We start from the raw sequence: 14,006 nt of genomic DNA on the forward strand, positions 1-14,006 counted from the left end.
GAAAATGGGCAGTGACAAGGATATCTGGAAATCCTCCACATTGGAAAAAAAAAATTCCCCTTCCACTCATGTGGACTCTGTGTTGATTGGAGAAGCAGAAGCCTCACCTCAGATTCCCGATGATCTGGTCGTGCTCATGTCTCCTGGGGCTTTTTTAATAAAAAAAAGGTGGGAGGTGTGGAAGGTGGATGCCAAACATCCCAAGAGGCAGTATCCCGCACGAGCTGTCCAAACAGGAATAACCCGAATGTGTGCTGCTTCTGTGGAAAAGGACCGGACTTTCTCCAGTGTCTAATAACGCCGACATCAAACCGGGGGCAAGTCAAGATGCTGATGAGTTGCATTCGAGGGACAGATGTGGTTGTCTGGACATGCTAATAAAATCCAAACGGGAACCATGGGTAAGACAGAGCTAAAGGTGTGTGTGAACGTACCCTAGATCCAGCTGTGTGGTGATAACATCAGCACTGTATGTCAGTCTAGGAGATTCATTCCCAAGATCTGTTCTGCAACTGAACATCTAAAGCTGAATATTTGAGATGGCTGTTCATCTTTTATGAGACACCCAGGGCTTGTTTTGAGCAGGCTTGGTGTCAGTGGGTGTGGCCTAATATGCAAAAGAACTCGTGCAGGGCTTTTCCTACAAAAAAGCCCTGTGTGGAACTACGGTGGCGTCAGGGGGCATGGCCTAATATGCAAATGAGTTCCTGCTGGGCTTTTTCTACCAAAAAAAAGGCCAGGAGACGCCATTTGGTAAACAATAAGAAACTGTTCATAATGGTTTTTTTCCCATCTATGTCATTGCAGGATGACCCATTTTCTGCCTTGGACATTCATCTGAGTGATCACCTGATGCAAGAAGGTATCCTGAAGTTCCTCAAGGATGACAAGAGGACTCTTGTGTTAGTGACCCATAAATTGCAGTACCTGCCACATGCAGATTGGGTAAGAAAGAAATCTGCTCTCCTCCCACCCACGCACCAAGCGGAATTGTTAGGTCAAATCATTCTCCTTATCTCATTCTCTTACTCCAAGGACTATCCTTATGCCCATACATGTCTTGCACAGAGGGCATGAAGATGTCTTATTGAGCTGGGTATCCCCAGAGTCTAGGGATGATCAAAAGTGGTATATTGAGAGCCAGTTTGGTGTAGTGGTTAAGTGTGTGGACTCTTATCTGGGAGAACTGGGTTTGGTTCCCCAATCTGACTCAGGGCACCTGACTGATTGGCAGGCCCTTTAAATGCTATGGGAGGGGCAGCGGCTAGTACTGGGTACAACTCCCATACAATTTAAATCATGGGGAGGGAGGGGTGGCCCCCAGCCTTTCAGCTTTCACCCCTCAGTGATGACAGGGCAGGGGGAGGGAAGACTGAGGGCAGCTGAGTTGGGACACCTGACATGGAGTCAGGTGGCAGGGCCCCCACAAGGCCCCTGTAGCTACACGCCTGCTGGTGGACATGTCCTTTTTGACTTTGCTGAGACCTCTTTCCAAAGGCATCTAAGGCAATGGTTGTCACTTCACCCTTGCGTCAATGAACTGTGGAAGTGAGGCAAGGTGAGGTATTTCTTTTGTTTAGTCCCGATCCCATAATTTATTACGCAAGGCCAGGTTTCTGGGCTGCCTGTGGATTCTTACAGGCCCTTAGGAAAGTCAGTCCCTTTTTGAGAACCAGTTTGGTGTTGCGGTTAAGTGCGTGGACTCTTATCTGGGAGAACTGGGTTTGATTCCCCACTCCTCCACTTGCAGCTGCTGGAATGGGCTTGGGTTAGCCATTGCTCTCATAGGCGTTGTCCTTGAATGGGCAGCTGCTGTGAGAGCTCTCTCAGCCCCACCCACCTCACAGGGTGTCTGTTGTGGGGGAAGAAGATAAAGGAGATTGTGAACCGCTCTTACCGATTCCCCCACTAGCCTCTTACCGATTCCCCACTAGCCTCTTACCGATTCCCCACTAGCCTCTTACCGATTCCCCACTAGCCTCTTACCGATTCCCCACTAGCCTCTTACCGATTCCCCACTAGCCTCTTACCGATTTCCTACTAGCCTCTTCCCGATTCCCCACTAGCCTCTTACCGATTCCCCACTAGCCTCTTACCGATTCCCCACTAGCCTCTTACCGATTCCCCACTAGCCTCTTACCGATTTCCTACTAGCCTCTTCCCGATTCCCCACTAGCCTCTTACCGATTCCCCACTAGCCTCTTACCGATTCCCCACTAGCCTCTTACTGATTTCCCACTAGCCTTATGCCACTCTCACTCTCCTCTTCTCCGCAGGGCTTCAGTTGGATTTCACACTATTTGACCTGAGTCTGCAACTCATTCCACCTTTTTTGTGCAGCAAACAAGATCCTCTAAAACCCAGTTTCTGTTTCCTCTGTGAAAAAAGCCAAAGCGAATGCAGCCCCGGGACAGATAGTGTGAAATCCAATTGAAGCCCCGCGGAGAAGAGGAGCATGAGAGCGGCATAAGGCTAGTGGGGAATCAGTCTCTCATTCAGAGAGAAGGGCAGGGTATAAATCTGCAGCCTTCTTCTTCTTCTTCTTCTTCTTCTAGGGGTGGTGAACCCATTGTATGGTTTTTGTCATCCGCAAAGAGGCCAGTCAGTTTACTATTAGATGCTGGGTTACTAGGCATTTCCTGATTCCCAGAGAAATAAGTAACGGGTGTTCTTGTGGGATAGCTTCCTTCGTTCTGCTTTCTAGATCATTGCCATGAAAGATGGAACTGTGCTTAGAGAAGGGACGCTGAAGGACATCCAAAACAATGACGTTGAGCTGTACGAACACTGGAAAACTCTGATGAATCGCCAGGACCAGGAATTAGAAAAGGTAACTGCAAACAACCAGCAAGGCAAGTCGTAGTTTGTGGGTCATATACTGCAAGATGACTATTTTTCCTAAAGCAGCCAATCCTAAAACTTCCCTTCTTTCCCCAGTCCTCTAATTTCAAGAGGTTGGAAACAAGAGGATTCAGAAATTCTCAAACTGTCCGGTGACACTGTGGTTGATTGCCACTGGCTGACTACAACAACCTGTTGAAATTCTCAGTGGTCCTCCATAGCTTCATCTGATTCATTATCTCCTTGCTTGGCTTGTTGGGAATCAGCTAACATAGTGTTTCCCATTTGCAGGGTCGTGACCTGGTACCGGGCCACGAAAACCTCAATACTGGATCACAAGAAAAGCCAAAGCTAGCCCTGCCCTCAGCAAAGCATGAGCTCTGCTCTGCTTCCTTCCTTTCCCGTCTCTCTGTTGTGCAGAGAAAAGCTAGACTTGAAGACTGACACAGGCTGCAAAGCCTGAGTTCCATTTTCCTTCCTTCCTTCCTTCCTTCCTTCCTTCCTTCCTTCCTTCCTTCCTTCCTTCCTTCCTTCCTTCCTTCCTTCCTTCCTTCCTTCCTTCCTTCCTTCCTTCCTTCCTTCCTTCCTTCCTTCCTTCCCCCATCTGTGTTATGCAGAAAAAAGCTAGGCTTGAAGACTGACACAGGCTGCAAAGCCAGAGCTCCATTTTCCTTCCTTCCTTCCCCCATCTATATTATGCAGATAAAAGCTAGGCTTGAAGACTGACACAGACTGCAAAGCCTGAGCTCTGTTTTCCTTCCTTCCATCCCCCAGTGTCTCTGTGTTGTGCAGATAAAAGCTAGGCTTGAAGACTGACGCATGCTGCAAAGCCTGGGCTCTGTTTTCCTTGGAGACCTCTATAGAAGAAAGAGACAGGCTTTCCTGTCTCCTGGCTCCACCCCCGAGTTGTAATGGGCCATGAAGGAGAAGTATAAAAATAACCGAGCCATGGAGGGGGGGGAGGAGTTGGGAAACCCTGAGCTAACACGTTCCCTATCTACACTTTTGCTCCCCGATACCTTTCCATCAGGCCCTATATGTTAGCCCCCTACACAAGTTACAATGAACACATGTGCACTTTGAGTATAGCATATGCTTGATTTTCCTTTTACATGCACGTTGTGTTATTCTCATGTTACAGTCAACCCACGAACTGCTGAATGTGTGATTGAAACCACACATTTATCCAGGCTCCGGTCCCCAGTTTTGTTTGTAAAACGAATGCACGTCGGCTCATTCTTACAAACAAACATATGTGGGGGCCGCTGGAAGAAGCAGCATTTTCCCTTGTACCTAACAGTGATGCTGGAAGAAACAACCGAGCCTCACGCCCCACCCCCAATTTTTTTTTATCCCCTCAGGACCCCCCCCCCCCAAAAAAAAAATTTTGGCTATAGAGCTGACCCTACCACACAGGGCTGTTGTGAGAATCAAATGGAGGAGAGTAGGAGCCACATATCTAATTATAGATATGTTCTAGACAGGGCTTTCTTTGTAACAGGAACTCCTTTGTGTGTTAGGCCATACACACACCCCGATGTAGCCGATCCTCCAAGAGCTTACAGGGCTTTTCTTACAGAGCCTACTGGAAGCTCCAGGAGGACTGGCTACGTCAGAAGGTTGTAGCCTAATATGCAAAGGAGTTCCTGCTACAAAATAAAAGCCCTGATTATAGATAGGCTTCTTCCAAGCAGGCAATGAACTGTATGCAGGCAGATACCAAATCTCATCAGTCTAAGAAGCTGAGTGGGATGAGCCCTGGTTGGGAGACCCCCAAGAAAGAAGAGGGCTGCTGCACAGAGGCAGGCAATGGCCAACTGCCTCTGTTCACCTCTCGTCTTGAAAGCCCTACGGGGCTGCCCTAAGTCAACTGCTGCTTGACAGTCAGGTCCAAGACCACCACCACCACCCCCTTCGCTTTTCAGCAACCAGACTTTCTTATGCTCTTTGAACCCAAGCTTGCCATGTTTAAAATTTGGATGGCAGGATATGGAAGCCGACCAAACCACTCTGGAAAGGAAGACTCTCCGCAGAGCCATGTATCCAAGAGAGTCCAAGGCCCAGCTGGAGGACGAGGATGAAGGTGAGGGTGAGACATTGCCTTTATTTACTTCAGCTCTCATGCTTAACCACAGCCAGGGCTCTTTTTCTAGCAGGAGCTCCTCTGCATACTAGGCCACGCCGCCTGATGTAGCCAATCCTCCAAGAGCTTAGAGGGCACTTTGTACAGGGCCTACCGCAAGCTCCAGGAGGATTGGCTACATCAGGGGGGGCGTGACTTAATTTGCAAAGGAGCTCCCGCTAGAATTCCACCCCTGGGCCACACACCCCTGATGTAGCCAATCCTCTGAGAGCTTACATGGCTGTTAGTACAGGGCCTATTGTAAGTTCCAAGAGGACTGGCTACATCAGGGGGGCGTGGCCTAATATGCAGAGGAGCTCCCGCTAGAATTCCACCCCTGGGCCACACACCCCTGATGTAGCCAATCCTCCGAGAGCTTACAGGGCTGTTAGTACAGGGCCTATTGTAAGTTCCAAGAGGACTGGCTACATCAGGGGGGCGTGGCCTAATATGCAGAGGAGCTCCTGCTAGAATTCCACCCCTGGGCCACACACCCCTGATGTAGCCAATCCTCCGAGAGCTTACAGGGCTGTTAGTATAGGGCCTATTGTAAGCTCCAGAATTGGCTACATCAGGGGGGCATGGCCTAATATGCAGAGGAGCTCCTGCTAGAAAAAGAGCCCTGACCACAGCAATGGGAAAATGTTCCAGAACCCGGCTTGGGTCTAGGTCTTGGGTGCACCAGGTGCATCATGCGGAGAATTGTGGTTTAAAGCCTGCTTCAGCAGGGAGGGCAGGATATAAATAGAACTAAACAAACAAATAAGAACGAACTCTGGTTCTCTGTGACATAACTATTGCACATGTGTAGGTCTACTAGAAGAGCCCAGTGGCGCAGAGTGGTAAAGAAGATATTGGATTTATATCCCACACTTTACTCTGAATCTCTGAGTGGTCACAATCTCCTTTACCTCCCCCCCCCCCCCAACACACACACAACAGACACCCTGTGGGGCTGAGAGAGCTCTTACAGCAGCTACCCTTTGAGGACAACTCCTACGAAAGTTATGGCTAACCCAAGGCCATCCAGCAGGTGCAAGTGGAGGAGTGGGGAATCAAACCCGGTTCTCCCGATAAGAGTCCACACACTTAACCACGACACCATACTGGCTCTCTGCAGAACTGCAGTAAAGCTGCTGTACTGCTGTCCAAGCTCTCTGCTCATGACCTGAGTTCAATCCTGGTGGAAGCTGGGTTTCAGGTAGCCGGCTCAAGGCTGACTCAACCTTCTGTCCTTCCGAGGTTGGTAAAATGAGTACCCAGCTTGCTGGGGAGAAACTGGGGAAAGCAATGGCAAAACACTCCTTAAAAACTCTGCCGTGAAATCGTTGTGATGCGACATCACCCCACAGTTGGAAACGATTGGTGCTTGCACAGGGGACTACCTTTACCTTTAGGTCTACTAAAGTTAGTGTGCTTACCCCCAACATTTGGAATTCTAAACTGGGATTAAACTATTTCTTTGGGCCAAACTACATGTGATGAAATTTACAGGTATGACCTTTGGCTGCTGGCTGACACCATGTTAAAGGAATTTAGAAATGCTGCAAAGGTCTGCAGCATGGGAAAGGGGGGCTGAAGTGTTCGTGTTCCCTCCCCCCCACACACACCTTTTCAACTGCTGATAGATGAATGGAAGAGAGGTCTATCATTGACTACTTGCCACAGTGACCAAAGGGAACCTTCACATTCAGAGGCAGTAACCCCCATCACGGCTAGAAGGCAACATCAGGGGAGGTCTTCAGCCTCTATGCCCTGTTGTTGGACTTCCAGAGGAATTGATTGGCCACTGTGTGAGACAGGATGCTGGACTAGATGGACCACTGATCTGATCCAGCAGGGTTCTTCTTATGTTCTTAGGATGCTGGACTGGATGGACCACTGGTCTGACCCAGCAGGGCTCTTCATATGTTGTTAGGATGCTGGACTAGATGGGCCACTGGTCTGATCCAGCAGGGCTCTTCTGATGTTCTTAGGATGCTGGACTGGATGGACCACTGGTCTGACCCAGCAGGGCTCTTCATATGTTGTTCGGATGTTGGACTAGATGGGCCACTGGTCTGGTCCAGCAGGGCTCTTCTGGTGTTCTTAGGATGCTGGACTAGATGGACCACTGGTCTGATCCAGAAGGGCTCTTCTGATGTTCTTAGGATGCTGGACTGGATGGACCACTGGTCTGACCCAGCAGAGCTCTTATGTTCTTTGGATGCTGGACTGGATGGACCACTGGTTCTTCCTTGAGAATTGTGTCCTCATATTACCATCTGATTGTTATTATTACTTGTTGTAGTTATTACCAGGGCTTTTTTTGTAGCAGGAACTCCTTTGCATATTAGGCCACACACCCCTGATGTAGCCAATCCTCCTGGAGCTTACAGCAGGCCCTGTACGAAAAGCCCTGTAAGGAATTCTAGCAGGACCTCCTTTGCCTATTAGGCCACACACCCCTGATGTAGCCAATCCTCCTGGAGCTCACAGCAGGCCCTGTGCAAAGAGCCCTGTAAGGAATTCTAGCAGAACCTCCTTTTCCTATTAGGCCACACCCCCTGATGTAGCCAGTGCTCCTGGAGCTTACAGCAGGCCCTGTACTAAGAGCCCTGTAAGGAATTCTAGCATGACCTCCTTTGCATATTAGGCCACACACCCCTGATGTAGCCAATCCTCCTGGAGCTTACAGAAGGCCCTATACGAAGAGCCCTGTAAGCTCTTGGAGGATTGGCTACATCAGAAGTGTGTGACCTAATATACAAAGAAGTTCCTGCTACAAAAAAGCCCTGGTTATTACCAGTTTTTCTCTGACTAGTTAGACCTAACAGGAAACTCTCAGAGAAGGACATTCTTGAACAAGCCAATTTTATACTCTGGGGGAGGAGTAAACAATCTTATGAGCCACTCTGGTTCACACCTGCATGTATGCTTGATTTCTCTACCCATCATACACAAAATGATGAACATGTGAAGCTGCCTTATACTGAATCAGACCCTTGGTCCATCAAAGTCAGTATTGTCTTCCCAGACTGGCAGCGGCTCTCCAGGATCTCAAGCTGAGGTTTTTCACACCTATTTGCCTGGACCCTCTTTTGGAGATGCCAGGGATTGAACCTGGGACCTTCTGCTTCCCAAGCAGATGCTCTACCACTACCACTGAGCCACTGGTGTTATATATATATATATATTATATATAGCTGTTATATATGAATGTTCTGTTTAAAATGTTACATCTGTAATGACTCATTCACACACGCATGTCATCCCAAGATGTTTCAGTCCTCAAACACAGAATATGCATTTGTAGGTCCTCAACGTGTTTAAGCACACAGATAGCCTTCCCAAGTTGTAGGGATCTTTTCTAGATCCAAGCAATGTTCCCTCTAAGCTGCAGAGTCTTGTGAGCAAAAATTCTACTTTGTGAGCTACTGATATTCAAGTTGTGAACTACTGGCATGAAAGTTGTGAGCTGCTGCATAAATTATTGTGCTCTGAGGTCATCCTTCTTAAGCTAAGACAAAAATGTGAGCCGGAGGCTAAAAATCTGTGAGCTAGTTCACACTAACTCAGCTTAGAGGGAACACTGGATCCAAGATATGTCGGGCAGATGAACTGATCAAGTGACATTTGTGCCCCGTTAGAGGAAGAAGAAGAGGAAGAGGAAGATGACAACATGTCTTCAGCAATGCGACTCAGGACCAAGATGCCTTGGAAAACCTGTTGGCGATATCTCACTTCCGGAGGATTTTTCTTACTTTTCCTTATGATCGTTTCTAAACTGTTGAAGCATTCAGTCATTGTGGCTATCGACTATTGGCTGGCCCAGTGGACGTCAAAGAACCAAAACCAGAATCACACCCGGACCTTTTGTTCTGTGGAAGGCTCCATCGAAGAGAGCAAGGTAACGGTTTCCCAAAAGGTAACAGACTTGTAGTCAAGGCGCCTAGGACAGGAACGCAGCACTGCAAAACACTTAGTAAAAGGGGATGGATTGTGGAAGTGATATTGTTCCTGGAGGACGTATCTTATCAGGTCCAGGGCTTTTTTTTTTTGTAGCAGGAACAACTTTGCAAATTAGGCCACACCCCCATGATGTAGCCCATCTTTCCAAAGCTTACAGTAGGCCCTATAATAAGAGCCCTGTAAGCTCTTGGAGGATTGGCTACATCAGGGGGGCGTGGCCTAATATGCAAAGGTGTCCCTGCTACCAAAAAAAAAGCCCTGACAAGGTCTACTTTCCAATGAGGCTGTCGTCCATTGGTCTTTAAAGCGGAATGTAAGTCAGGAGGCTCGAATTCATTTGTTATGAGAGCGGGAGCTGGCATCAATGAGACCTTGTTGGGCCAGGCCATGCGTGCCATAAAATGTAAGGCCAGGTAGTAGAGGACATAAACTTTATAAAGGACACAGACAAGCACTGCGAGAGATTTTCTTTTTAAAAGCATTAAATAAAACATGCTTAAAGATTAGCACTCTTGCAATATTTTATTTGACAGTCTCTGATAAATGAAGGAAGCAAGAGAGAGGGAGAAGGAAGCAGACTTGCTCGCGGTCCTAATAGGAGTCCTCCGTTGACCTGGTTTGTCCCCCAGGGGTGCATGTTTGACACCCCTGCGCTAGATGGACCTCATCAGATATCAGAAGCTAAGCAGGGTCAACCCTGGTTAGTCCTAGGATGTGAGACCTCCAGAGAAGTTCTGGAGACCACCATGGAAGTCCAGGGAGACCACCAAAGAAGCCCAGGGTTGATACGCAGAGGCAGGCAATGGAAGACTTCCTCTGTTTGTCACTTGCCATGAAAACCCTACAGGGTTTGCACCAGCACCTGATTTATGCATGCAGGAACACCATTTTGCTTTCCCCTCCGTGTTGTATGTAGGAGCATAAATAATCCAGGTTAGCCTTGTGTCTCCCACTGAACCCAGCAGTTTCATGTGGGAGAAATATAAATAAAATCCTGCTCTCTACTCGAGATGAAGAAGAAGAAAAGAAGAAGAAGAGATTGGATTTATACCCTTCTCTTCACTACCCAAAGGAGTCTCAGAGTGGTTTACAATCTCTTTTCCCTTCCCCTCCCCGCAAGAGACACCCTGTGAGCTAGGTGGGGCTGAGAGAGCTCTCTAAGAACTACTCTGAGAGAGTTATGACTGACCCAAGGTCACTCCAGCGGTTGCATGTGGAGGAGTGGGGAATCAAACCCGGTTCTCCAAAAGAAGAGTCCGCCCACTTACACCAAACTGGCAATCTGTATGGGACAGATGCTGCATGGGACAGAATATGTAAATAAAATAAAGGTTAAGTATCAAATATTACCTTCCAAATTTAGATCGGAGTCTGAAATTTTCTAGCTTCCACGTACATTGTATTCGAAATACAAATCGGAAATCTGAACATATGAGTGAAAGAGGTATTTTACCCCTCCACAAACCAATTTCAATGCTAAATTGATAAGAATAGTGTTGAAGTTCCCGTTAGGGTTGCTAACCTCCAATGAGACCTGGAGATCTCCCAGAATTACTGCTGGTCTCCAGACAAAAGACATCAGTTGCCCTGGAGAAAATGTAGGGTTGCCAAGTCCAATTTAAGAAATATCTGGGGACTTTGGGGGTGGAGCCAGGAGACACTGGGGCGGAGCCAAGATCAAGGCTGTGACAAGCATCATGAACTCCAAAGGGAGTTCTCACATTTAAAGGGACCACACACCTTTTCAATGCCTTCCTCCCATAGGAAATAATGAAGGATGGGTCACCTTCTTTGGGGGCTCATAGAATTGGACCCCCCTAGTCCAATCTTTTTGAAACTTGGGGGGTATTTTGGGGAGAGGCACTAGATGCTATACTGAACATTTGGTGCCTCTACCTCAAAAAACAGCCCCCCCAGAGGCCAGATACCCGCGGATCAATTCTCCATTATTTCCTATGGGAATACATCTCCATAGGGAATAATAAAGTTCCCAGCAGACATTCCCCTCCCCTCCCCCCCCCACTTTCTGACGACCCTGAAGTGGGGGGAGGGCCTCCAAACCAGGGTATCCCCTGCCCCCACCTGGGGATTGGCAACCCTACAGTGGGAGGAGGAGGAGGAGGGCCCAGACCCCCCTCGGGCGACCCCCACCCCCCCGGGCAGGGCGAGGAAGGGATACCTTGCTCGCTGGGGATGTCATAGTCTTCCTCCAAGATGAGCTGGTCCCTGATCCAGATGGTGGCGGCGGCGGCGCCATGGCAGCAGCCCGCCCACCAGCGGCTCCCCCCTCACCCCAAGTGGACCCAGGGGGCAGGCAAGGAGCCACCCCCACCCACCCTCCCTGGGAGCTGCGCTCCCACCCCCCAGGAGGCCAAGCCAGCAGCTGCCGGGTGGCGGGCGGGCGAGCCTCTGCTTGGCATTGCCCCGGAGACCGAGCAGGAAGAGGAGGCACTTCCGTGCGCAGCCGGGAGCGGCCCTCTCGCTTTTCCTCCCCCCCCCTCCCAGGAGGCCGCGCCAGAAGGTGACGGCGGGCAGCTAAGGCGTCTGACTTGGGTTGCCCAAGTAGGAAGAGGAGGAGGCACTTCCCAGCGCAGCCTAGAGAGGCACACTTTCTCTCCCACCCCACCCACCCCCGCCACGCTCCTGGCCCGCCCCCCCCACTCCACCTCAGAGGCGGAGCGGGCGATGCCGCTGCGCCGCCGCCCCCTCCCCACCCCATCCCAGAAGCAGAGAAGGGACAGCTCGCCACGCTCCTTCGCGCCCTTTCTTCCCCCGCTTCTGTTTTTTGGGGGGGCGGGGGAAGAGGCTGGAAAACCTGGGGTCCCCCGCTAGAGCGGGAGGATTGGGAACCCTAAGAAAATGGCTGCTTTGGGGGGTGGACTCTATGGCATTATACCCCACTGAAATTCCTCCCTTCTCCAAACCCTATCCTTCCAATGCTCCACCCCCTGAGATCTCCAGAAATTTCCCAACCCAGAGTTGGCAACCATAGTTCCCATGAAGATACAGAACAGATTACAAAATTGAGTTACATTCAGAAATTTTATTCTCCCCGCTCCCCAGTGCTATGCAAACACAGTACTAATTTAAACAGGAAGTTCATGGACTACTGTAACAGAAGCTTTCTGGAACTATGACCCACCAGCTGGTCCATGCCAGAGATGTCTGCATCATCTCCTTGAGGGCGTTTCATAATAAAAGGAAAATAAATGGTCTCTTTCCCAGGATCAGAAATATGTTTCTTGTCATTTTAACAGAATTGCTACATAGCTGTATTCACCGCCCTCAGTGCTGCAGGGATCATCCTTTGTCTTGTGACCTCCTTGACTGTTGAATGGATGGGACTCATGGCAGCCAAAAACCTTCACCATAATCTCCTCAACAAGATCATCCTTGGCCCAATCAGGTACAGCCAGAATGAAATGAGCAGTCATGGTGATACGCATTTAGTACCTTGACTACAGGGTCTCCTGAATAGAGATGGGAATGAACTGCATTTTTGCAGTAAGTTGGTTCGCAAACTGAACCAGTTCATATCGGTTCGTGCCCCTGCTTTCTGCTCCCCGCCGCTTTTGGTGGGGAGCGGAAAGCAGGGGTTTAAATGGCTCTGAGCCATTTAAACACCTGCTTTCTGTTGTCTGCTGTTCAGCTGTTATTCATGAAGAACAGAAAGCAGGAGATTAAATGGCTCAGAGCCATTTACACCCGTGTTTTCTGCTCTTCACGAACCACCACAAACTGCCTTGAAATTTGTGGAAGTTCATGGCTGTTCTTCAGTTCACAAACATCGCTTCACAAACCATGAATCAGCCAAAATTTATGATGAACCCTCATTTGTGAACTGGTTCATGCTCATCCCTACTTCTGAAATTTGGACCCTGAGATGTAGGGGGCAGAACCTGGGAGTTAAGGGCTATTTCTTGGCAGGTTCAAGCCACCTCAGATCCAGGGAAAGGTCACGGCTCAGGGTAGAGTATCTGCTTTGCATGCAAAAAGTTCCAGGATCAGTCTCCGGAACAAGTTGGCTCAGAGGGTATGAGACAGGATGCTTGACTGGATGGACCATTGCTCCGATCCTGCAGGGCTCTTCTTATGTTTCTGTGTTTAAATGTACATTTGAAAGTCTCGTTGGGCTGCAAGGAAAGGCAGGATAAAAAATATTTTAATCAATAAATACCTACCATTTTAAGTTTGGGCTTATATAGGATGGGAGTGGAGGAGTGCAACTGATACACATAGATCAGAAGAATAATAGATGAACATTCAGAGGCAGTAAATCTCTGGATTTCAGCATTATGGGAACATCAGGGGAAGACCTCAGCCTCTATGCCCTGTTATTAGCCATCCAGAGGAAGTGGTTGGCCACTATGTGAGACAGGATGCTGCACTAGATGGACCACTGGTCTGATCCAGCAGGGCTCTTCTTACGTTCTTAGGATGCTAGACTAGATGGACCACTGGTCTGATCCAGCAGGGCTCTTCTTATGTTCTTAGGATACTGGACTAGATGGACCACTGGTCTGACCCAGCAGGGCTCCTCTTATGTTCTTAGGATGCTGGACTAGATGGACCACTGGTCTGACCCAGCAGGGCTTTTGTTATGTTCTTATGGCTTATATCCCATAATGGCTTACACTATGCAACCCAGCTTTGAGTTTCAGTGAGGAAGGAGGACTATAAAGTAAATAAAATAAATGACATTTTATCTTTGTTTTTTCTTTCCTGTATCTGTGTCCAACAGATTCTTTGACACAACACCCTTGGGGCTGATTCTGAATCGCTTTTCTGCAGATACAAACATTATTGATCAGGTGAGCCCACTAATTCAGTTTTTGGCAGAATTCCCTGATCCACTGCATGGCATAGTTTGAAGCTTATTCCCTATCTGTTTGTATAAACTTCCTATGAACTGAATGGAAATTTTTATGACTCTGCAGGATTCTTGTGAGAGTCTTAATGTAACAATCACAGAGGAAGTTGTAAAATGAAAGCATATGAATACTGGTGGTAATGGGGGGAGTGCGGGGCTTGAACCCAGGTCCCTCCCAGTCTTGATTTGACACTTCAAGCACTTTGTTACACTCAGGGCTTT

General features: G+C 48.7%; 1 protein-coding gene across 6 annotated transcripts in view; it reads left to right on the forward strand.

Annotated features, from left to right (window-relative positions):
• Positions 1 to 14,006, forward strand: part of ABCC9 (ATP binding cassette subfamily C member 9) — a 132,941-nt gene that overhangs the window by 75,466 nt on the left and 43,469 nt on the right. For 4 of the 6 annotated variants that reach the window (XM_060245922.1, XM_060245919.1, XM_060245921.1 and 1 more), the window contains 6 exons: positions 808 to 945; positions 2,705 to 2,830; positions 4,828 to 4,924; positions 8,593 to 8,852; positions 12,172 to 12,320; positions 13,656 to 13,725. In XM_060245922.1, the coding sequence (XP_060101905.1) occupies positions 808 to 945; positions 2,705 to 2,830; positions 4,828 to 4,924; positions 8,593 to 8,852; positions 12,172 to 12,320; positions 13,656 to 13,725 (840 nt within the window). Of the gene's footprint in view, positions 1 to 807; positions 946 to 2,704; positions 2,831 to 4,827; positions 4,931 to 8,592; positions 8,853 to 12,171; positions 12,321 to 13,655; positions 13,726 to 14,006 lie in introns of all 6 variants that reach the window. The other 2 variants (XM_060245918.1, XM_060245920.1) reach the window with 1 other exon arrangement.

This window comes from Heteronotia binoei, chromosome 8 (assembly GCF_032191835.1).
Source record: "Heteronotia binoei isolate CCM8104 ecotype False Entrance Well chromosome 8, APGP_CSIRO_Hbin_v1, whole genome shotgun sequence".
Classification (NCBI taxonomy): Eukaryota; Metazoa; Chordata; class Lepidosauria; order Squamata; family Gekkonidae; genus Heteronotia; species Heteronotia binoei.